Source organism: Dermacentor variabilis, chromosome 3 (genome assembly GCF_050947875.1).
Source record: "Dermacentor variabilis isolate Ectoservices chromosome 3, ASM5094787v1, whole genome shotgun sequence".
Taxonomy (NCBI): Eukaryota; Metazoa; Arthropoda; class Arachnida; order Ixodida; family Ixodidae; genus Dermacentor; species Dermacentor variabilis.
In genome coordinates this window covers 142,829,109-142,852,382 of record NC_134570.1, presented here as the reverse complement: position 1 = coordinate 142,852,382, position 23,274 = coordinate 142,829,109, and the positions used below count along the sequence as shown (strand labels likewise).

The window sequence follows — 23,274 nt, the reverse complement described above, 5'->3', positions numbered from 1 at the left end:
TAAATAGGAGTGACTGAAGCGATCTAAAGCTTTAGCAAGGTCTAGCTGGAGCATTGCAAGCTGCTCAGTGGAACGATAACAGTATTAAAAAAGTGTACGGGCGATATGTATGTCAGTTTGAATTAATCTGCCCCTAATTCCACACGCCTGATGGGAATCAATTAGAATTGACGTCGCAAATTGCAGTCTATTAGATAAAACTGTTGCAAAAAGTTTCTGATCCACGTTTGACAATCATGATTGGTCGGTAGCTTTCAACAGAACGCAGTTTATCTGAACTTTTGGGAATTAAAACTTTGTGGGGTTTCGCAAAAAGATTGCGGAAGGGCGTCCACCTCTAAACCTGTAATAAAAATGTCCAATAATATGGAACTGATGATTGATTTGAAAGCTTTGTAAAATTCACTTGAAAGCCCATCGTAGCCGCGTGTTTTCGACAAAGGCGGCTGATCAATAGCTAGCTCGATTTCTTGGATGGTAAGGCATGACTGAACAGTCATCATCCTGTAACGGTTTTACAAGAGATACAAAACTCTCTAAAACTTTTGCATCGTGATCGTCCGGAGGGGCACTAAACAACACAGTGTCGCAAGTTTCGAACTGAGAAATTATGTCATTCGTATTTGTTATAAGACTATCTTCGATGCATATTTCCGTAATTACTTTTGAAATACCGTGACTTCGCTCGTCAAGTAAAGCTTGACCTCTTGGTTGCGCAGACTGTAGATCGCGCTTATTTCGAGATCAAATTCGTGCACCTCTGTTATGTAGCGCATCATACTTTTGTAACTCAAATTTAAGATTTTCGGTGTCAACAATATAAGTGCCTGACATTTCTCATTGCATCTCATAAAGGCAACATAAGATCTTAAGAAGCATTTTTCTTCATTCTTTCTATAGAATGATTTGACCGATCCAATTTCTACAGCCACTGTACGAACCCCTTGTTTAAATAGTTCCCAAGCAGAAAATAATGGCAAATCAGTATAAAGAGAATTTGTTGGGGCCATGCGCACGCGATTAATAAATTCCTGATCATTTAGGAGCTCAGAGTTAAGCTTCCAGAGTGGCCACTGTGGTCGAAAATCAGTTACAGATTTTTCACCAATCTTCGCGATAAGCACACCATGATCAGAGAACGAAACTGGGCTAGAAATAAAGGATAGTCTTCGAGAGAGGAGTGATGAAGAAAAATCAATCCGATCAAGGTGGCGTAGGAACGACCTTGAATTCGCATAAGTCGAGCTCCCTGTCCCGACACTCCTATGTCAATGAGCCCTGCATTTTCTATTATGTTAGACAAAACGTCACCACTTCTGTCCCGCTGAGTGTTAATGCCGCTTCGATCGCTCGGATCACATACACGATTGAAATCTCCCATTAAACAATGTAACGATGCAGTCCAATAGGCCAGACACAGTATCAATAAAAGAATTCGTTTTGCAGCGTCATTAAATTCATAGACATTGACTATTCGCCATGGCACGCCCTGCAACACAATATCACAACATATATACGACCTTGAATGTTCACATGGTAACTACATGCTGAACAAAGTAGGCTCTCTTTGAGAAACAGGAAGCAGCCCTCGGATAAACCAAGAGCGTGTGAAACGCAAACAACATACTCAGACAGAAAAGGTCGCAAAGCCCTTTCTGTCTCGTCATCACTCTCAATTTTCGTTTTCTGCACTGCGACGAAGTCGAGGCGCTTCCTAGACAAAAGCCGGCAAAGCTGCGCCTGTTTCTGCAAACACCTAAGGCCTCGTACGTTCGAAGTTGCGAAGAGAAGTTGCTAGGACAGGGCCATGGCGACTACCAACTATTTGGACCTAATTATCTATGTGATCGGTCCTAGAGGGCAACGGTGAGGCTTTCTGCGAACCCCCACCAGGGCTTGTGGACCATGATCGTCGGCACTTTCCTGAGTGTTTCGATGTTTTGCGGCGTCTCGCTGGTCGTCTCGCTGTCCTTGCTTGATTCCGATGTGCTAGTCGCACGGCGCTTCGGAATTGAAGTGTCCGCGTTATCTCGTCTGTCCTCTGCCAGCATAGTGCACGTGTCCAGATGCTCGGGTGTATCAGATGAGTCATCACCGGCTCCCTCATTCGCTTGCTGGGCAGCAACTGGCTCCGCGGTAGCGGGTGCTTCTTTGGGTTGTTGCTTCGGTTGGTCATCTTTCTCTTCCCTACTTTCCTTTTTCGCGGGCAGTTCTGCGATGCCATTGTCTTTAACATGTAGAGTGGCTTTACTGGCACAGCTTGTCGCCGCGGAAGAGGGAACGTCTCCAGTCGCGTCAAGAACCTCCGTAATATCCATTATATGATCTTGCAAACTTTCATCCGGAGGCCGTGTTCTGTGTTGTAACTTAACGGCGCATGTTACGACACATTCTTCAGCTGTGTGGCCAAACCGCCGGCAGGCTTCACAACATGGGGTTCTGTAGTTTCGACGAATGTGCCCCACCTTGTTGCAGCGAAGACAAAGCGGGGGCCGGCCTGGAATAATACAAGGCTCTGCACTCCACAAACAGGTAGTAGATGTGGAAGGTCCCCCACGCAGACTGCATCGGCAAGAGTCAACATCCCGTCACGATTTAGGGTACGCATTTGTTCCACCTCTGATACTCTCCAGCTTTCTGCTGATATAGACTTGACTTTCCCGTAAGCCTGGAGCGCATCTCGAATGTAGTCGTCTTCCAAGCGCTCAGGAAGCCACAAAAGCTTCATTTTAAATTCAATGGGCTCACGATCAATAATGACTCAGCGTCTACATTTCACTGATAATTACCTGCATGTGACTAGTTTTGATTTCGTCTTCCATGATTTGCACATCACCATCCACACGTGCCACATCTGAAATTGACCGATGGAACTTATTTCCTTCAGGTCAATAACGTTCGGAAGGGCGTCTTTGAAGTCTTGGGCTCTGTACGGTCGACCACTTAGGTAAGCATGCAGGAAAACGGAGTCTACAACCTGCTTACCGGTAGGAAGAAGAAGAGGTAGCACAACACGGTGGTCATGTCTGCTGGCTAAAGCCTGAGCACCGCATCGGCCACGAGCTGATAAATCCTTTGAAGCGGAGAACATGAAAAAAGCGACCCTTCGCAACGCCGTCCTCTTTCACATGCTGAATATCGCTCCACGTGTACATTATAGCTATGTCAGCAGTAAGAATCTCTGTCTGCACTGATGTTTACATTTGCATTTTAAGAGCAAAGATGCACTTTCACTCCACCGTGTCAACTGCCGCATGTCTAGAGGAGTAAATGTGTTGTTACCATGGACAGGTACATCGTGCCACGCTAGAACATCAATTTTGCTGTACGATATTCATATTGAACAAGAAATTCAGAAATAGACACTGGTGACCGTGGACGTTGTTAGGGTAGTTACTGCTAATTCCGACAGTTGTCTCTCGCTCTTTACTCTTTTGAGCGCGCATATAATTCGGTGTTCCATGCAAAATGGCTACATCAACATTCGTGGATGAGTGCTCATTCTGACAGCATACTGGCTTCTCACGGCAGCGCTGTACTAGAATAATGAGACCCGAGTGAGACAGCTTTTCACGCCACCTTGTGGAACAACCCAAACCTTCTTTTTCGCTTCGCAAAAGCTTATGCAATATTTCTGAGAAATTAACTAATGTGTCAGTTTAACGGCACGTGTAAGCCCACAGGCCTATGTGCCACATCTTACAAAATAAAACAAGACGGATAGGCAGGCATTCCCGTAGGTGGTATGATTTTGATCAGTGGTCGATCTTTAGGAGGCTGGTAGGGCGTTGCTGGTGCCTCGTCGCCATGGCATAATTATAATAATTTACCACGTCGACTTTAGTGCCGTTGTCGGTGCTAAAAGCATTGCCGACTTCAGAGAATCAAAAGTGAATACCGCGCAAGAGAAAAGAACAGTGTACACCACCGATGCGAAACTCAGATACAATTTTAAAGCATCGCGACGGAAAGTGCTTCTGTCGCAGCGTCAGAACTTATGTCGCTGCGACAGAAAGTGGCATATTTCTCACGCCATGGCAGAAAATGTGTAGACCCGACAGAGAGTTCCTCTTGCGACGTCATAATCGTTGTTGCGACTTCATAAACTCTTGTTGTCGTGACAGAGCGTTTCTGTTGCAACTTCAGAGCTCTTGGCCATCGCGGCCGAATGTTTCTGTTGCGACGTCAGAATTGTCGTACCGTCGGGGTCGCCGTCACGATAGAAAGCTGTTGTTGCTACTTCAGGACTCTTTTTGTTGCAACAGAACGTCTCTGTTGCGTCTTCAGAACTCTTCGTCCTCGCGACAGAATCTTTTTGTTGCGACGACAGAATTTCCGTCGTAGTGTCAGATTCGCTGTCACAATAGAAAGCTCTTGTCACAACTTCAGAACTCTTGTTGTCACGACAGAACGTTTCTGTTGCGACTTCCGAACACTTGGTCTTCGTGACAGAATGTTTCTGTTGCGACATCAAAATTTATGTCGTAATGTCAGAGATGTCTGTCGCAACTACAGAAACGTCAGGAACTTCTGTCGTACAACAGAAATTTCTGTAGTTGTGACAGGAATTCCTGTTGTCTTTTTCAAATGGGTTGAAATCCGCGCTTGAGCGCTGTGCCTCCCACTGCTCTTTGGGGTCCATGGGCTCTGTCTTTATTATTGTTACTCCTCCACATTCTCACAGCTTGTTCTGTAAGTTGTTGAGGAGTTTGCAGAAGTTGCAGGAGTACGGAAACTGGGTTAATGTAATTCCGTGAACATAGGAGGTTACTCTGTATTCTTCTCAGTGTTACTGCCTCCTCCTCACTAACCTTGGGGTGCTGCGGGAGTTACATTCTTCCATCTAGTCGTTAGTGTTCTAGGATGTCGGTATATTTGTTGAGGACGTCGTCTCTCCTTGCCACGCTTGCCATGAAATGCTGGAATTTGTCGCATTTGATCAGCCGCTTCGTGAAAGCTTCCATTCACATATATTCCATCATGTGTGTCGGATCTGCATAATTTTATGCCTGTGCACAATCATCGATGCATGCTTACCATAACCTCTACACAATAGCTTTAAATGAAGTGCTTTTTTCCATAAACATAGTTCCCAGCCTTTATTTCCTGTTAGCTGTACACGTTATCCGTCGAAATAAGTTATTTCAAAATGTTTCATTCTCACTGGAGTTTCACTACCCGCCAGGTTTGATAACAAAGCGCCCTGCAAAGACCAATTAAAAATTATTTGTTTGGGTATGTTCACCAAGTTCCTTTGGCGGGTACGGGCCGGGCGTGGTCATGCAGGCCGACGGGAAGGCCAGGCTTCGGTTTCAAGCCAAATATCAGTGCTATATTTGGACCTCAAACGGAGGGACCGGACCGGGCCTAATTTTGTGGCCCATCTAGAGCGTTAATGTGAGAGAGGAGTCTGGCTGTATACGCGACCAATTCATGACGAGTTTTGGCGATGGCAGCACGTCGTGTCGCTAAATTGCACCATGCCAATCGCATTAGCGTAGATGTTCATCGTGAGATGGGTTCTGCCAGAATTCTTTTTTCTTTGGGTGTGCAGCGTCGTTGGACAGGACCAAAGGAATCGAACAATAAGATAGGCAAGTATATGAATGAAGTTCCTGAGTTATGTCTGGGTATGTAAAGTAGAATGAATAAGGGAAGCCGTACTTGGACTCTGATTGCGCGATCCGGAAGTTAGGTCCGATTCTCACAAAACCGAAATTCCTCTGCTATCTTGAAGTCCAATACAAATCCGACGCTTTCATTAGAACTTTCATTAGAACGAGCAGGTCGAGACATTGGAGTTTGCAATGAGTAAATGTGCATGGTATATCAAGGCTATCACGGCAGGCACACTACCGTACGGCTATAATTTCCCCTTTGTCTTCGTTTGTACTCTTTTGTTGGTTTAGTTCTAACACCGAAATTTCAAAAAAGTCATTCTAGTATTGAACGAATACAACAATGAACTCATCTATCACTCACGCATCTTCTCTTGGTTTATACATAGCATAGAATACAAATGAATATTCTGGCTCGAAAGGATCGTTTTTGACCTTCGCCAGTCATGATGATGAAGTACCATGTGAGTGCAATTGTTCCGTATTCATTGCAAAGCTGTTCTGGTAATTGAAACAATAGGGAAAAATTATTCAAATAAAAACGAAACAAACCTATTTTGCAGAATACCTTCAATTTACTTTGTCTCAATGTCATGTTTCGCAGTGAGATTTAAATTTAAGCAGCATTACTCGTAGTGGAACGTCTTACTATTATTTCCCGCCACAAATATGGATGCCACTCAGCATTTCCTCGCATTCACTATCTTAACTACTGGTGAGTGTAAAACACTGATACGAAGGTGTTATTGCAATGCGTCTTGCAGCGATATTGCGCTGAAAGAAGTGAGAATGTAGAATGAAAAGTGAGCAGTGAAGGCGGCGTTCATACAGACCACGAAGGTTCACTCTTTTATTTTTTATCATCACCTGTAATGTGTTCACGGTATACGACTGAAACTTAAATGTTCTTTGAAGCCAACCTGTTGCGCGCGCTGCTCAGAGTTGTTCTTTCGCAATGTCAGCAAGAAGTAAAGAACTCAGGCAGATACAAATGCACATGTAGCAATCTATGTGAGGCAGTGACTGAGCAAAGAAATACTTTCCAGATAGCAGGCATGCGTAAAATTTGGTAACGACAGGTGTATGCACAGGAAAGTTTTAGGAACATATAGGACTTGCGTACGTCATGTGCCACAATGAGTCATACCCCTTCTGGAGGATTGCACAAAAACGGGCACAACCCCAGTGACACATACAGAATGGCTGCATCAAGGTAACTAAAGCAAATCAAATAATTCTTGAAATAAAATTACCCATTCAATTATCAGATTGGTGTGTTTTAGAGATATATATGAGCTCACGTTATATCTTGATATTTTCTGTAATAATCGTAGCAGCAGCAATCAGCCAGCCGCCATGGTCAGAAAAGACTGGGATGGTTGGCAAATAAATCTTCGTAATAAACATTATATTTGAGGTGATAAGAAAAGCACGTATTTTAGGAATTTTGTCGCATCGTTTGCAATATGGCTGGGTTGTGGTAAGGATTTTTTGCCACAAGTCGCCAAACACGGCTGAAATAAGCACTGTTCTTTCCAAAGACGACACCCAGAGTATCGATACCTAAGGCCACGTAGCGCGTAAATGTCTTGAACTTTTTCAGCTACTCTGCAAGGATAGTAGAGGCAGACCAACAACGTGAGAATCACTTTGTGCTTCAGTCAGCCTGTCTATGCAATGGTTTACTCAGACAACTTCTGAGGACAAGTTTCGATGGCTGCATCTAAGCAGTTAAGACTTTCAGGACGTCTCGTGTACAAGTACTATAATCCAGTAGAAGATGATGGGGTTCCCGCTTTAACCCGATAAGGTTGCTACAGTAGCAATGAATTTCTTTTTTATTTCTTTTCTATGCTTTCTTTGCCTTATATTTGTTGATTGAGCAACACCTCACATATTTCTTATGTTGTTTTTACTGAAGTATGAGAAACACTGTCGGTGCAAAGCACTGGTGTAACATTTGATTTCAAGCTCATGAAGACTTTAACAACCCACTTTGGCTATTCCAGGTGATTAGGATGCCAACAAATTATTATATTGATAATAAATACAGCGAGAGTAACATGCCAGGCTGTAACTGCTCTCAAAGGTCACGGAGAACACCTGAACGTATTTGGAAATCTCCTTCACACTTACCACTGTGAAGCTACATTCCGATCCCTCATAGGCTTCTACAATTGGAAGCATAACTTTGCTAGTATTGGTAGTGTCACAAGAAATAAAAGCGCAGAAACGATATTCGACAGGTTAGAGGTACAACAAGCAATTTTCCTACTGCTGTACACGTATGACGTGAGACCGGAGACGCTTGTGCGTCTCGAGTCTCGAGTCTGGCTAGATTTTGAAGTAATTGACTGATGAGTTTTAATTGCTGTTCTGCCAGTTATACAAATGCGTTTTCTGATACAATACTGGGGAAGTAAAAAAGTTAGGTGCAGCACGACAAAAAACCGAAGCCCGCTTTTCTCTGTCTTTCTGTTGCAGGTGGCCTTTTTAAAAGCCAAGCTTTCAGACAAAGTCAATTGTACTGTCACCGCTTGGTTCCCCCTGTAATAGTGAGTTTATGCGCTACGTTGTGTAACTTGTCCTATACATGCAATGCTGGTACAAATTACAAGCATGTTATCTACATGCGATTTACTGCCCACATCATGCCATGTATACGAAACAAGGAAAGTGTAATGGTTTGTCGCAGATGATGACATCTCCCAGTGACGACTCCGCTGTATAAATATAGTTGAAGAATAACATCACACTTACTTTTACAATACCAATTAAGTAGACAACCTATATACAGATCGGGTCATCAGCTTTAACATCACATTTACCTTTATCAATTTCAAAAGTCATAACTTTCGCTTCATTGTCTACATGTCCACCAAGTGCGGCATCATATAGTTCTTTATATATTTCTCCATTTTTATTCTTCCTGTGCTGACTGAACAGACTCGCACCCACATCAACTGTTCGTACGGGGACTATTTCAAAGCTTTCTTATAGCTACCTTCGCAACAAAACTACCGAAATTACATCAAATATTCTTGCAACAGGCTGATATAACGTAGATTGTATGTCTTATACTAAATACAACAGCGAGTTGCAGCAGATTGCCTTCAACCAACGGTCGTAGGTTCGTAGCCTCTTCGGACCATGGCGTGGTCACGCCAACGCCAGATTTTTTGCTTCATGGGGCATATAATACTATCGCGTTATTACTCTCAGTCATGACGCCACAGATTCATTAACGGCCATGTTGCCCACTCTACACATTCTTCTCATTTCCACGACTCTTGTTGGCATGTTATCTGCGACACATTTTAAGCATCATTTATAGCTTCAGGTATCTATTGTACCTTTATATTTCTGAAGAGGAGCGTCGATGAACAAGTCGGTTTTGATCTGACGCGCACTTTCGACCATATGGTTGAGCGCTTCATCGCCTTGTGAAAATATTTCAAATACGTTTTCTTGAGGTGTCTGCCTCCACGTAAAATCGTGGTTATAGTGCTGGGGATCTAGCGGATGACGGAGCTCCGCAGCTATCGATAGTAAAACAGCACCAGAGAACAGAAGGGACCAGACGAAGTAGAACGAAAAGTACACAAAGCGCACTAAAACTTCTGTTAGTACGCCCTAGGTTAGTGTTGCTAGTTGCTAGTTTGAGTTGTTAGTGCGCCCTGTGTACGTGTCGTTCTTCTTCGTCTCGTCCTGTGTTCTCTGGCTCTGTTTTACTACGGATATCAACGAACAAGCCCAAAAGTACGTCTTGACCACCACTCTAGGCATGTCTACTGGCGATGAAACTGCGTCAGCTGCAGCCGCCATGGCAGCCGTCACCCTGGTTCCACTCCGTCACCCAAGGACTTTTTCCGGCACTGATGGTTATGACGCCTATGACTAAACTGGACTATATAAACGCTTACGAAAACAAATAATTTTGGATAACTTGGTAAGATACGCACTCAGAAAATAAGCAAAAGTGAAAAAGGCATGACATGTACATGGGCGCTATAACGTAAAACTATTCCAAACTTTCCTATTCCAATTCTGCTATGAGCCCTCCACGATTGGTCAAAAACCTTTTTCGACCACCCCCACTTCACCTGTCTATCACGCGACGTCATGAAAACCGCGATACCTCCCCATCTGATATGATGTGTACACACTGATTATGCATGATATGGCAGAAAAAAGAAAAACAGTTACTTCTGATTCGACCCCTTTTCGCCATTAGCCCTCGGCTATTGGTAAAAAGTTTTCGGGCTGCACCCACTTCACCTGCCTCTCACGCGACGTCACAAAACCGCAAGAACTAACCGCGTCAAAGTGACGTGTACGCGATAAAAATGCATTAATATGCCGAACAAAACTGAATTTTCTGCGGAAAAGCCGCAGGCTGCTCCGTTCCGAAAGGAATCAAAGATGGCTGACGCCGATCGCTCAGACGCTGGCTACTCGCACCTGCCGGAGAGCATGGGTGTATTTGCGTTATAATAAAACTTCTTGCGTGGCCGTGTAACGTTTTCGAGCACTTTCGGCACGTTTACCCCCTCATTCTCCCACTCTCTTCTTTGCTGAAAGTCCGTTTTAGCGTCATTCTTGAGCTTCCGTTGCTTGCCGCCGCGATTTTCGACCAGCCACCGCAAGCTAAGTAAGGGAAAGTCGACCAATCGTAGACGCCGGCACCACTCTCTTTCTCCGGTCATCGACTTTCAGTGCAGTGGCTCGGCCCCCTCGAATCTCTCTCGTTTTTGGGTTCTCCTCGCCTCTTGCCAGCCAATTAGGTACGACGAGCCGCTCAGTGTAGGCAATGTTATTCGATTTTCAGGCAAACGAAAGTGACCTCCTATGAACGAGGAGAGCGTTTGATTGGTCTCTTCAGACAACCCTGCGGGGGACCGCCTGGTGCTTGCGTTGGTGGTTACGCAAATTTGACGTCAGGAGATTGGAATAGAAACATATTGGAATAGTTTTACGTTATAGGGCCCCATGACTACTAAACAATAGAAAAGTTCACAGAGATTGAAATAACAATAAATAAATAAATAAAACTCTTGAAAACACGAAGGCATTTTCATGTACACATATATAACGGATTTTATATAATGCCTTTAAGACCACAGCGTAGAAGAGTGTCTGATTTGCGCACCGAGAGCATCTGATATGCTCACGGAAATATTGCACAAAACTCGACGACGTGTACGACTAGTCATGACAACTAAAGCTAGGGAAAATTCACTGGTAATGGAAAAAACCATGAGTTCGTGGTCAATGTCTACGTTATACTGTCGTGGTCTCTGCATCGTCCTTATTCTGTCATAGTGATTCCAGTGTTTTATCCCGTTGTGGTCACGACGTGTTCGTCGCGCCATCGACGTCACAAAAACCAAGATTACTATATCGTCGTCATTCAGTGGTCGCCACACAATCGCTGTCATGCCGTCATGGCTGTTATATCGTCGTTATTCAAGCACTATCGTCTAATATTTGGTTTGCATGCGTCGAATCCGCATGCACGAGAGCCATTAATTCATGCTAAGCAATGCGTTTCCCGCTTAATATGTGTCCTACTTGGTATTGTGTCTATATGGGCGAGTGATCGCTAAACACAATCGGAGAATCGGTTTTATTGTAACTATTAAGAAGTCCGCAAAACAGGTTTGCTAATTAGTACGGAACCTAGAGCTCTTCTCATATCGAGTAGACCAATTAAGAAACATCGATCCTACCATCTTTCTTAAGTTTAACCATTTGACCGACATATCTCTAATAGTGCAATTATTTATTAATTTGGCGAACGCCATAAATTTAGGAATATAAAGCTTTTACGAACAGCGCTTTCCCACTATCGAGGAATTGATCTTGGTATTCGTTTTTACTCTGCATGCAAATTGATTCAGCACATTTCATTAGCACCCTCTTCTTCCCTTTACAGACTGCAGCATTTTCTCCGTGTACATTTCCATGCGTTCTGCTCCTCAGCGAAGTAGACTGGAAGATTGTTTCTCAATCGGAGCGTGATGGAACGCCATGCAGAGTGAGTGAACGTATTAGACTTTTGCAATTCCCGCAACCGATCCTGTTCGCATGCTCCACATTTTGATTTGCCCCGAACGAATATGAAAATAAAGTGCATGACGTCACATGAACTCAGTCCTCGGGGAGTGGTGGACATATTCTCTGGGACAATTGTTTTTTAAAGATTTAATGTTTTCTTATGGCAAAAGAACTGGAACGGACGCCGAGAATTGCAGATGATTACGTACAGTGATGCTACTAGAAGGTTTGGTAGCGTAGTGGGATTTTCGCTAACGTGCGAATGGTTCTTAGGAAAATCTTGGACAAGCTTATTAGGCAATGCAATGAGGCTACGTAAAACAAAGGTTGCTACCCACCCCTAAAGTTTTCTAATGAATATAGCAAAGTAGCCGAGAACCCTGAGGAATATAGAGTGCAGCGGAGAATATAGGTGCGAAAGCTCCAGCTACAAATTTAACTCAGGCCCAGTCAAATCCGGCCGACACGACACCAGTCTTTCTCTGCGGCTGTTGCGGACAGCGTTTTCTGTCCTGTTGGCCACTCTGTCAGAATACGCCGACACCAACCGTCAGTGGGCGGATCGCAGACAGCCCTGTCGGCGTGGCATTGACGTGAACGGACTCTTCGGCAGAAAGTCACACGATTTTCTTGTCCCACTGCAACGACACGACGATATACGAAGGAAGCATAGCGGCGCATTCGAGGCCACAACCGTCCTTTTCAGATCGACGAAGTCCTTGTCCTGCACTGTTTCGTTCTATTGTGTCTAGCAGATACTTCTATGCTCTTTCTATTTGAGTTATGATGCTTCGACAGCAATGTACTAGTGGTAAATGGGTAGACTTGTACATGCTACAGAAGAAAAGTCACCGATTGCAATCGAAATTACTTCTTTTAAAAATGTACTTATTTACGGTAACCGTTTGCTTCCGCAGAAAAATAATTAAGCATATAGCAAAATAGGTCATCGATCACCTTAGCGTCACTTTCCTCCATACCTTTATTACATTGCAAAAGTACAGAAATTGAACGAGCAGGCCAGATTCTTTGAATGCGCCCTTGCCAACCCTTTACACTTTAGTTATCTTACCCAGGATCGCTTTTCAAAATTTCATTCGCGCGCCCCCTTCTATCTTCTTGCCAAAAACATGTGCAGCGACACAGAAAACGCGCTCTATTTGCGCACTTAAGAGAACGGCTTTGTAGCAATGTAGTGATACCTTGCTCCCAATATTTAGGTTATTCAATGCACTAGTACTCGGTTACGGGTTCTCGATGAAACGCAGCGCTCCATTTCAGCTGGGGCGCTCCCTTTAGGGCCAGTGAAGAAGTAAAAAATGGTATTAGAAGCTTTCCTAGCACTAACGTTCAAAGTGGGAGTTGCTGTCGAGGCATCCAAGAGAAGTTTCAATTTGTCGGCCAGCATCTGGGGTGCCTCCTTTCGGCACCCTGCACTCGTTAGTCATTTAGCTTTGAGTGACTAATAGTAACAGTCGCCAGCAAACGTTCACGTTCTGTGGAAATTGGACCAAATCTGTAATTAATCTTAACATATATCTGCATTTGCTCAGTCAAGAAATTGTGTTTGTGTTTTACAATCGAAAAATAACATAAGTATACACGGGTTACGCAATATTACAACGAAGGAAACGCGCGTTCAGCAGCCAAAAAAATCATGTGTGTGATAGAAGTCACAGACTTGACTAAGCGAACCATAATTTATAATAAAATTATTATAAGAGAAAAGCTCAAACTTGCACATGATTCCAACAGTGTACGAGTAATGAGCACGCGTGCCACGTTCATGTGATCGAGGTGTAACTGCTGGGAGCTAACCGTGCGCAGGAGGTAACCCATGTACATCTCTACGAACCTTCAGACCATAGTTCCAGCCAAAATAAACTGCTCAAAGTTGCATCGCCCGTCAGAGCTTGTGTTTTTCAAAAAAGAGTAATTGAATTGCATTGAGAGTTCGTGAACAAACAAATTAATTGCTAACTTACAAAATTACTAAATACGTGCTTGATAACAAGTAATTTATTACGTGTAATTCATTACCTACAAATCTGCAACTTGGCGATGTTTAGGAGATGCATTCTCAGTGTGTTGGCTCATTAGGCTGAAAGCAGCTGCATTTGATCAAAATAGCCTCTGAGATTTTGTACCATGTTGAATATCGGAGGCCATACACTAAAAACGTTTTTTGTTTGCTTCTGGGATAGACGGTGCCACAAAAGCAACGCACGCTGCAAATTATGTTTCAAGTACAGTGCAAGATGTGTAGTGCTGACATGATATATTCAGTAAATGATCGAAAACATACAAATTGCGGGTGTGAGCAGCATTGCATCACTGAGAACCGAACTGATATGAGCGCCCAAATTTCGGAAATCGCTTATTGCTGATTTTGGTAGCGGGTTATCGTTTTCCGTGTATGCCGCCATTACCACTTTTACAGCGAAGCTGTACATGGCTAGGGATTCCGTGAATTTTTGTTATCCGTGAACAAAAACTATCATCATCAATGGGTCATGCAACCGTAAGCACTCATACTCCCGCAAGCAAGCAAAAAATACAATGGTTCATAGCCTCGTAAGGCAGAGGCTACAAGCGCTCAACAAAATGAAGCGAACAATGTTTAAGATCTTTCTAGTCACGCATGCAACATACAGAACAGCATGTCGAAAACTGTCATCATGAATGGCTCACACTCCCGTGACAAATGGCTCATACCCCGTAAGCAAGCAAAAATGCAAGGACTCATAGTCCAGTAAGGTTCATGGCTACTCTCTTTGCGTGAATTAGCTGCGATGACACTACCCCTGTTGTCGTGAACGTGTATCGACTTGAGAAGTATCAAAAATGTGATTGCAGTTGCGAGTGAAATAATGACCACTGTTCAAAAAAATAAACGAGTTTGCGTACATGTTGTCACGATGACCACCTACCAAGACAATAAATGAGTTTGTGCCTATGTTGAACATGATGTGTCACTTCCCTGCCATGTGCTACACGGCTTCGCTGATCAACCACCTTCACAGAGTGCAACGGCTCATGATTTTTTGTTTGCATGCCGTATGCCGTGAAGGATAGTTCATTTCATATTGATTTAGCCAGAACCTATCCACACTGAAATCGGGAGGCCAAACCAATATCCTGTCGCTCTGGCATCACAGGGCCTTTTCTTGAGGCCCGCAAGTAGTGGGTGCAGCGCCTACTTGGCTGCAAGCATGCTCTTTGCTGTACAGAATCCAAACAGGTTCAGTAGCTGGAGATCTTACGGCTGGTTATTTTCATTATTATAAATTTTATCTAGCAATAGGGGACCCCATGATTGGGTCAATGAAAGGTGGAATTATAGGCATGCTAATTACTCAATGTATGAAAGGCCACATAGTGAACGACAAGCACGGCTAAAAACATAATTGGAGTAAAAAGAAAAACTACACAAGTGGCGGAACAAGGAAATAAGGCGAGCTATTGAAGAGCTTAAATAGGCTTCTAGGGATCATCAAGAAGCCAAAAAGTTGGGATTACAAGAAGGAAACGGTACTGCTTAGAGGGAACAAGTACAGGGAAAATGAAAGGGCTGCGAGCGAACTAGTGCAAGATAGAACACCTGTACTGGTGAATGTTGCATGTATAACATTCGCAACACAGAGGAACGCGCACCAAAAAATTCTGGAACCATGTGTGCAATCGAAGCTTGAACTCAAAGTTCTCGCACCAGAACAATTCGGGAACCATATTAAAGCAGTCGGAGCTTCCGCTAAATATTCTCAAACGGCTATAAGATATGGTGGAAGGAGTGGAGGGTCAAGGGCAGCAGTCTGAAAGCGGAGGCATGAGTTTTGGCGCTGCCAAACAGTAATATACAAAGGAGACCACATCAGAATAATTCTACGGCTATTTCATTACACAATATTCATACAACGGGTGAGTACGTTGTGGAGGACGGTACGTACAGGAAAAAAAATCGTTTCCATCCTCATCTTTCATGAAAAAAAGAAACACACACACACACACTGGCCAACGCCGCTCTAGGACCTCGCATGGTCGTGCCGCATGATTGGACCATGCGCCAAAAACACAGACACCTATAACCCAGCATCAGTCGCTGCTTCAGAGGCGTGTGCAGACCGCAGCCCGTCGCTTGAACACTCGATAAACGTGACTCTCCCTGTACGGTATGCTGTTATTAGAAACCGAGGGCGCTAACACGTAAAGCGGTTTCAAACTACCAGAACCTTGCGCCGAGCGTATAGCTCATAAAACCTGGAGCGCTCGCCGAAGCCAGCCTGCCGACTGCCCATAGATGGCATCGCTGCATATGCCATATGGCGGTGCCCATGAAAAAAAGAAATGCTTGTAGGGTATCGCAGCCCGCCATACTTTTTTTATTGTGTTCGTGTGCGAATATAATTTACCCATCTCAGCTTGCAAAACAAAGGTAGCGTTGCCAGGGTCATGTCATGCAGCCAGCAAACCATGTATGTCGGAACAGCGCAACTCGATGAAACATGTAGGAGAGCGAGCGCCGCCTCGCCAGTTGTCTCCACCTGCTTGCGTTCACACACACATCTGTCCTTCAATGCTCTGCGGCGAAAACAATGCTGCTTTGTGTGCGCGCACGTCTTTAGGCATTAAGGAAGAGGTCTGTACGCTCAAGTTGATTCGCGTTGAAGGCGTACCGGACGGCGCCCATAGTACTGAGAGTCCTGCCAACACTCCACCTGTTTCTGGATACAGATCCAAGCAAAAAAAAAATGCATATTCACTGCTCTTATCTGAATACATGTAAGGCGAAGCTTAAGTCAAGTGATGTGTACGAAATCCTATACAACTACATCTGTGCCTAATTTCATAACTGTGCAATGTGGGATCTCAGGCAATTTTTATTTTCATCCACAGCGAAAGGCCACAGTTTCATTTGTTATGCCTATTATGCGTTTCTATAATTTTATGTTTACGCGCTACACCACTCAGAGCTACGGCGAAATGAACACAAATCAGGTGGATACCGTGTGATACGGTGCTACGCAGTGATGTTTCGACGACGAAGGTAATATATGACGGGTCTCAAGGAAATAACGGTGATAGCAGGTAGGCATGTACAGATTCGACACACATTTGGCTATATTTAGGGATTCCGCATCTCTTGTGACATTGTGGAGTATACCCATCTTAGAGGATTGGCTCGGGATGGGTGCACACCTTGTGTTGCACGCCGAAGGACTAAGCGAAAAGAAAAAACAATCAAGAAAGCAAAATAATCCGTTGTATGTAATGGGTCATTCTACTATGAAGTCAGTGCGCTTTAATGTTGCCTATAAGCCGAAATTCTGCTGCCAGGATTCAAACAGATTTTTTTTATTGTTGCGCAGTACCGAGGTGTGTTTACTTCCAATATTTTGTCTATCAAGGGTGCGATCAGAGATATTTTGTTCGATATGCGTTTTGTTCGGTTGCTGCAACGTCAGAAAGTTTCAGTATGCAAAATTTGTGACAGCAGGGCTGAGAGAGCAGCCAATCAGGAAGCGGTGACCTCCCCGGAAGTTTACTTCCGTCTTTTGTCGTCTGCTTGCAGACACTATATACTACAAAACGAAATGTTTCTCGTCTTTCAAATGAATGAAATCTTTGTCTGAAAAACTGTATTTTTTCTTCTCATGCCCAAACACGTTTTCAAATATTAGTACGTGTGACTACTGCAATTTAAAACTATTAGTTTGTTTGCGTCGTCTCTAGGTGGTGTCGCGCAGAGCGAGAAGAAAAAAAAACGACGGGAAAAGTGGCGCACTTTTCAAGAAGCAGCGACAACATTCCAGTGGCTCGCTGGCACCGATGATGGGGTCGATTTCTCTGTACAACCAACGAATCATTTGTTTCGAGAAACAAAAACGACTCCGGAATTCACTTTCTGCTATTTCTTCAAACGCGTTTCGCACCGCCACCCGCTCTGCTCATTCCTCTAGAAACACCAGCGCAACAACCTATGTTCCCAACGGAAGCGCCATTTTCTCGAATTGAACTATGAATTGGATCCGAACATGCCATGCCGCAGCCGCCGGTTGGATCCAATGCAATCTACCAGACGCGCCATGCGAAGCCGTATGATCGCTCCAAACTTCCCAGCTCCCGTCGGGTTCGGCGCCTTGCAGACGAAATGCTCGGGGGGAGGATGATTGACAGGAGCGTGTCGTCATTTTGTCGTCACCAAAAACGTGACCGCGCCCCGCGGCTGGCGACGTCGGCGCGGAGTAGGCCAATCGCGCGCGCAGGTAACCGAGTGAACGCGCCGTACAACCATCTCCGATCGCACCCCAGCATACAAGCGGATTAGCTCGTTTGCTTGTGCTATCATTGCACGCTGATAGGAACTTCGCATACACATGCACAAATATGCGCGCCGAGATACTGAGAAACCCAGCCAGCGGATAGCGGCGCACAGCAGCAGAGGGCCCACTCCATCCGTGAGGCTCGCGGAAGACAGATTCACTTTAAAAGAGAGACAGAGAAACATTTCTGGTGTCATTGATATTAAAGCACGGCGCGCGGCTATACGAAAGAGCCGCTGGGCAGGGCACCGCTGAAGACGGGCGCTAGTTTGAAATTGAACTCGCTTCTTTCGAATCCATACTGTAAATGTCTGAGTATTGCCCGAAGGTTGGGCGGTTGGAATAAATTAATCTGACCGTCGCGTCTGTCGCTGCCATTGCGATATAGTGCGGCGGCGGTTTCTTCGTATCCTGCTGTGTATGTGGCCACCTATGCCTTGGGAATGGCAACCATTAGTGCTCCGCATCTTCTGCAGTGGTTTCGATGGGAAAGATCCTCGTGGCGGTGGCTACAGATATTTTATCTAAATGAATGCCCCAGTTTTTAGACGAGGCTTTATTTAGTCCAAGTGCATGAGCGGCGTGGCATGCTTGCACGCGCCAAGACGGCGTAGCCGGGAACATGGAGTGGTATAGCGTTAAGTCTAACTGCTAATGAGGGGACGCTGTTGCGGTCGGTGTGATGCGATTGTTACATACTGCGAACTCGTAAACTATGTTGCCGCTTTTTGCTAGCTTATATTTTTTGCAGAGTAAAACTTGTCATTCTACCTTTTATGTAAAATCAACCTGCAGCAGAGGCTCGCCGGTATTTTAAATCAGTATTTTGTGCCAGCAAGAAACGTCGTGAAAAGTGTACATGCGATAATCCATCCACTTTAACAGCCCGTTCTACACATTAGCTTATAAATTGCAAGTCAGTGGGCTTGACGTATCAGCTTTCCCCCAAAATACCTGTCAGTTGTCCTTATCTATGTTTTCAACGTGTGAATACTAGCGGGGTTTACGTTCAGCATTTGTACAGGTCGCAGAGGCGCTGTGGTGGCATCTGTTATGTCCGTTACTTACTTTAGATTAAACTGAGGACCATCTATTCTGACTGTACGACATTATCAATGACATTGCGTTGCTTCAATGTCAATGCAGATGTGTTGTGTTGGCGCTTGTGTGCTGTCTCCATGGATCCTGAAAGTCTGGCTAAGAGGAATACGTTTCTGATTTACAATCTCCTACGTAATTGATGAGACCCTAGTAGAAATACGAAATAGCAGCTTGTCATACAAAATATGCAAGTAGTTTACACGGGAAAGTGAACAACGCGAAATTTTTAGCTCATGTTATCATTGTTCTTTTTATATGGTACGGTGCACTTCAGCAAAAATATTTAATTCAGTGAGGACCGTACATCGCAATTTCCATGTTGACAGCAGAAGCACAAAGCTGAATTCTCAGAAGATTTCAGCATTTTCTGTTTTTATACATTAGTGGAACAAAAGGCAACGTGCAGTGCCGAGTGTACGCAAGTTGTTGCCAAGCCGATGGGTAAAATAATCAGATAACAAGCTGGCATACCATAAAAAAAGCCCTACTTCCGCTTCACCCACAAATACCGTGACAGAAAAATAAATACAAAAAGAAAATGTTTAATTTCAAAGTGTCGGCTTCATGACACTCAGAGTATCTTATCTAAAATTCAATACTTCCATTCTATCTACAAAGTAAGTAATCTATTGTGATAAGATGTAGGTATAGCAACTACCACAATAGCATTGAAATGAAAAGAGACATTTATTACAAAGTTCAGTGCTAAATATCCGTTGAAGAGAAAGTTCATAGCAGTGTAGATGCTTGAGGGTGCCCCTGCTGTCTTCCTAAAGTCCAGCTCTAAACTTGAACTGCATCAATCGCATAGATTTGCTAATTTGGCGAGATCATTTGCTGAAGTATACGCAACATGTTAAAAAAAACGTTATTTTCATCCCTGATATTTTGTGTTCTTTGTTTTCTTTATATTCCTAGGGTGGCTTGTGTGCGAGTGGAATTTGTAAGCCGACGCGGTCGTTTCAAGAACACAAGCGCTTCAAGCAGGACTTCCTCTCTTCGGTCATGTGTCATCGTTATGGCATCGGCTGCAGGGACACCAAAGCTAATCGCAATCAAATTTCAGCATACAATGTTAGCAGCAACAGAGGAACTGGGGAGCGAAATGTTGTTATGAACACTGGGCGAAAGCTTGGCGTAAGCGTTAACTCAGGTCCCGGCAGACGCCGTGCGGAGGCGAGCGGTACTATTAAACACATCGCCGATGGCGCTGACGGACTACATCGTACACGTTTTATTTACGGCGACGATGCCATATCTGGCGTAAGAGCCTCAAGTGGCGCTAAAGCTGAAAACGTTGATGCTATTGAAGGTGCTAGTAGACGTCGTCGCCAGAGGCGATCGTTACAAAAAACCCATACTAGCCTTAACGACTCCTTGTATAAAAAGCTACTGCAAGAAATAGATGACGACAGCGATGAGATAATCCCTTTACGCACAAACAGAGGTGGTATGGAGAATTGGGCTGGGCCAGGAAACGGGGGTGGAGCTGGCGTCCGACGAATCTGGGATCGCCATCGGTACGGCCCAACCGTCAGAAGTCCTTTCGACTCCGGTCACAGCAGACACAGTACTGGGCGCCATCGCGGCCTTGGTGGCGGTCGAGCATTGGCCATGCTTGCTGCCGCAGGCCTCCTCGCCGGAGGCAGCAGCCGCAGAGGAAGCAGCGCGATTCATGGCGTAACGGTCAACCGTGGCGCAGGAACTTACGGTGGTGCCTCAAGTCGCTCTCCCAGCAGCGGCCGCGCTTCTGCGGGTAGGCGAAGCATTAGCCGTGGCGCCAGCGGAATTGGAGGGAGTAGGAGGGGGAGTAGCAGCCGTGGAAGTAGGAGCCGTGGTGGCAGTGCTCGCGGAGCTGGCGGCCGTGGGGCACGAGGATAATTGGTTCTAGGCCTGTAACCAGGAAAAAGAGCTACCGTGCACGTCAGTGAGGCTCCTGGCTTGGGAAAACCTTTTGTAAGTGCTGAAGTGTTGTGCAGTAAGGCGACCAATTCTTCAGCAAGTATTACTCGCGATGTCAGTGGTTGACATTTCAGGTTTTATTTTGACATTTCAGAGATGCTTTAAAATTCATGCAAATTATCTTTAAGGGAACAAAAAGAAGAAATAAAAATGCATAATGAGACAAAGCGAATGTGCGTATCCAAAAAAAAACTGAAATACGTGACATGTTCATGTTAAGAATAAGCGCGTTTACCAGGGACACCCTGTGGTCAGAGCCACGTGTAATAACTGCGGTCTACGGTCGTGCTACCCACTGTGCTGCATAATAGAAGCTGTCTGAGCATACTGTCAAGGAAATTCATCGGCAGGATACAGAAATGAAGGCAATAGTGTGCTAGTGGCGTTTGGTTTACTGTATTGGTTAAAATTGTTGTTTAACAGGTCGAGGTCAAGGAAAAATAAAAGATGTAGCGTAATGTTAAATAATTATAAGGGCCATATCTCATTGCCACAAGGCGTCATATTCGGCGCGCTGGCGCTACTGAATTACATCGGGCAACGTCGAGGCAGTATCCTAGACTACCTAATTCTTTCCTAAGGAAGCACGTCGCACTCGTGAGCCCAAGAGAAAGGTACTTTATAAATGACGGTACATTACACAAAATACAAACCCTCAATGCGCTTCACTGCCAAGTATGCGGCTTGGTAATGGCAATTGTTCACACGTCTTGTTCATTTTTTTTACAAAGCCAGCAGTTCCCAACGCATCTGAATTTTTTTCCTTACATTCTTACGTAGCTCTTCTATCTTGCCAATTTGAAGGCTCTGAGACAATACTCCCTAAAATGTTCCAGGAAATATTACCCCTTGCTCTCCGCAATCTCTCTCTCTCTATCTGTTGGTAATTTGAGCCAAACAACCTGTCTGTTCTTCGCTACACTCTACCATCTGCTCACACTATCATGGAAGGGGACGCTCCGCCCTCAGCAGACATCTCATTTTAAATTAAACATCTGAAAGCGAAAGCTTTACTAGCCGCGAACTTGCGATTTAGCCGTGGCCGTGCTCATGACGTCAGGGGGCACATGACGTCAAACCGCGTTCCTCGTCGTTGCGTTCGTTTCTGCTCACTTCGCCAGCTGCGTCGCATGCCTGATAACATGTCGCAGGATTGTAAAAGAGAGCTCATGTGCGCCGCAACCACAGTTGAGGCGGCAGTATGGACGGCGAGAATTCTCATAAGCAGGAGGAGGCCTGTAATTGACATCGGAACTAGATGAAGAGGAAACGAATCGCCCAAAAAACAGACGAATAGCGCGCCGAACAACTGGCTAAACGCCGCAACATAGCTAGAGAACCAGACTAACCTGCACTTGCAATCAAGGTTAACCTATGCCTTAGCTTTCGCAAAGTATATCCTGGCATAGACGAGCTAAGCCACTGCCAATTTTTTGTTCTCTTCTCGTCGGTGCTCACCTCGTTGAAGTCTACGTTTTAGTATACATTTCAAAAATACAGACCTAGGCTTCATCCCAGAAGACGTCTTATATTTCCCTTGCGCGGTAGAATTGCTCCTGACCCGCCGTGGATGCTTAGAGACTACTGTGTTGGGCTGCTAGGCAGAACTTCGCGGAATCGCATACCGGCCACGGCGGCCGCCTTTTGATGGGATTGAAACACGAAAACACCCGTGTACTTCTATTTAGGCGCACGTTACAGAACCCCAGGTGGTCGAAATAGATTTGCTCCTGTTTCTGCTGAGCAGAATAATTCTCTACAATTTCCCAAGATAGAAATGACGGCAGAGCTCGTCTGCGATGGCTGTACTGGTAACCTAGCGTGTTCGAGACACAAAGACGAAAAATCCGCAAAGCGTAACCGCTGTGAGAATAGGCCGCGCTATCCTAACGCCTTTGACGCTAGGGTAACCTAACCTCAGGTAACCTAAACGTAACGCCAACCTAAGATAACCTAACCAAACGTGGGCGAGACACAAAGCCAATAATCCTCTCAATGTGACACCAGGCTGTGGCACTCAACCGCAGTTTCTAAGGCGCTGTGCATTTACTTCACTCAAAGGGGACCACTGAAAAATGCTCCTGACACTGTCATACGAAAAGCTTGCCAAGAGCGATGATACTGCACCACCAGAGTAGGCCGCGACTCTACTACGTCCCCTACTGCTCCACCGGAAAAATCAGTGATGATATTTTCTTGTTTTCTTTTAAGTTAGA

General features: G+C 44.8%; 1 protein-coding gene across 1 annotated transcript; it reads left to right on the top strand.

The window, feature by feature from the left end:
• Positions 1 to 6,227: 6,227 nt before the first annotated feature.
• LOC142576351 (uncharacterized) lies at positions 6,228 to 22,124 on the top strand. Its single transcript, XM_075686450.1, has 4 exons — positions 6,228 to 6,333; positions 8,103 to 8,173; positions 11,554 to 11,655; positions 20,015 to 22,124. Exons 1-4 carry the CDS (start codon positions 6,288 to 6,290, stop codon positions 20,975 to 20,977), a joined length of 1,182 nt encoding a protein of 393 aa, XP_075542565.1. The 5' UTR covers positions 6,228 to 6,287; the 3' UTR covers positions 20,978 to 22,124.
• The last annotated feature ends 1,150 nt before the right edge of the window (positions 22,125 to 23,274 follow it).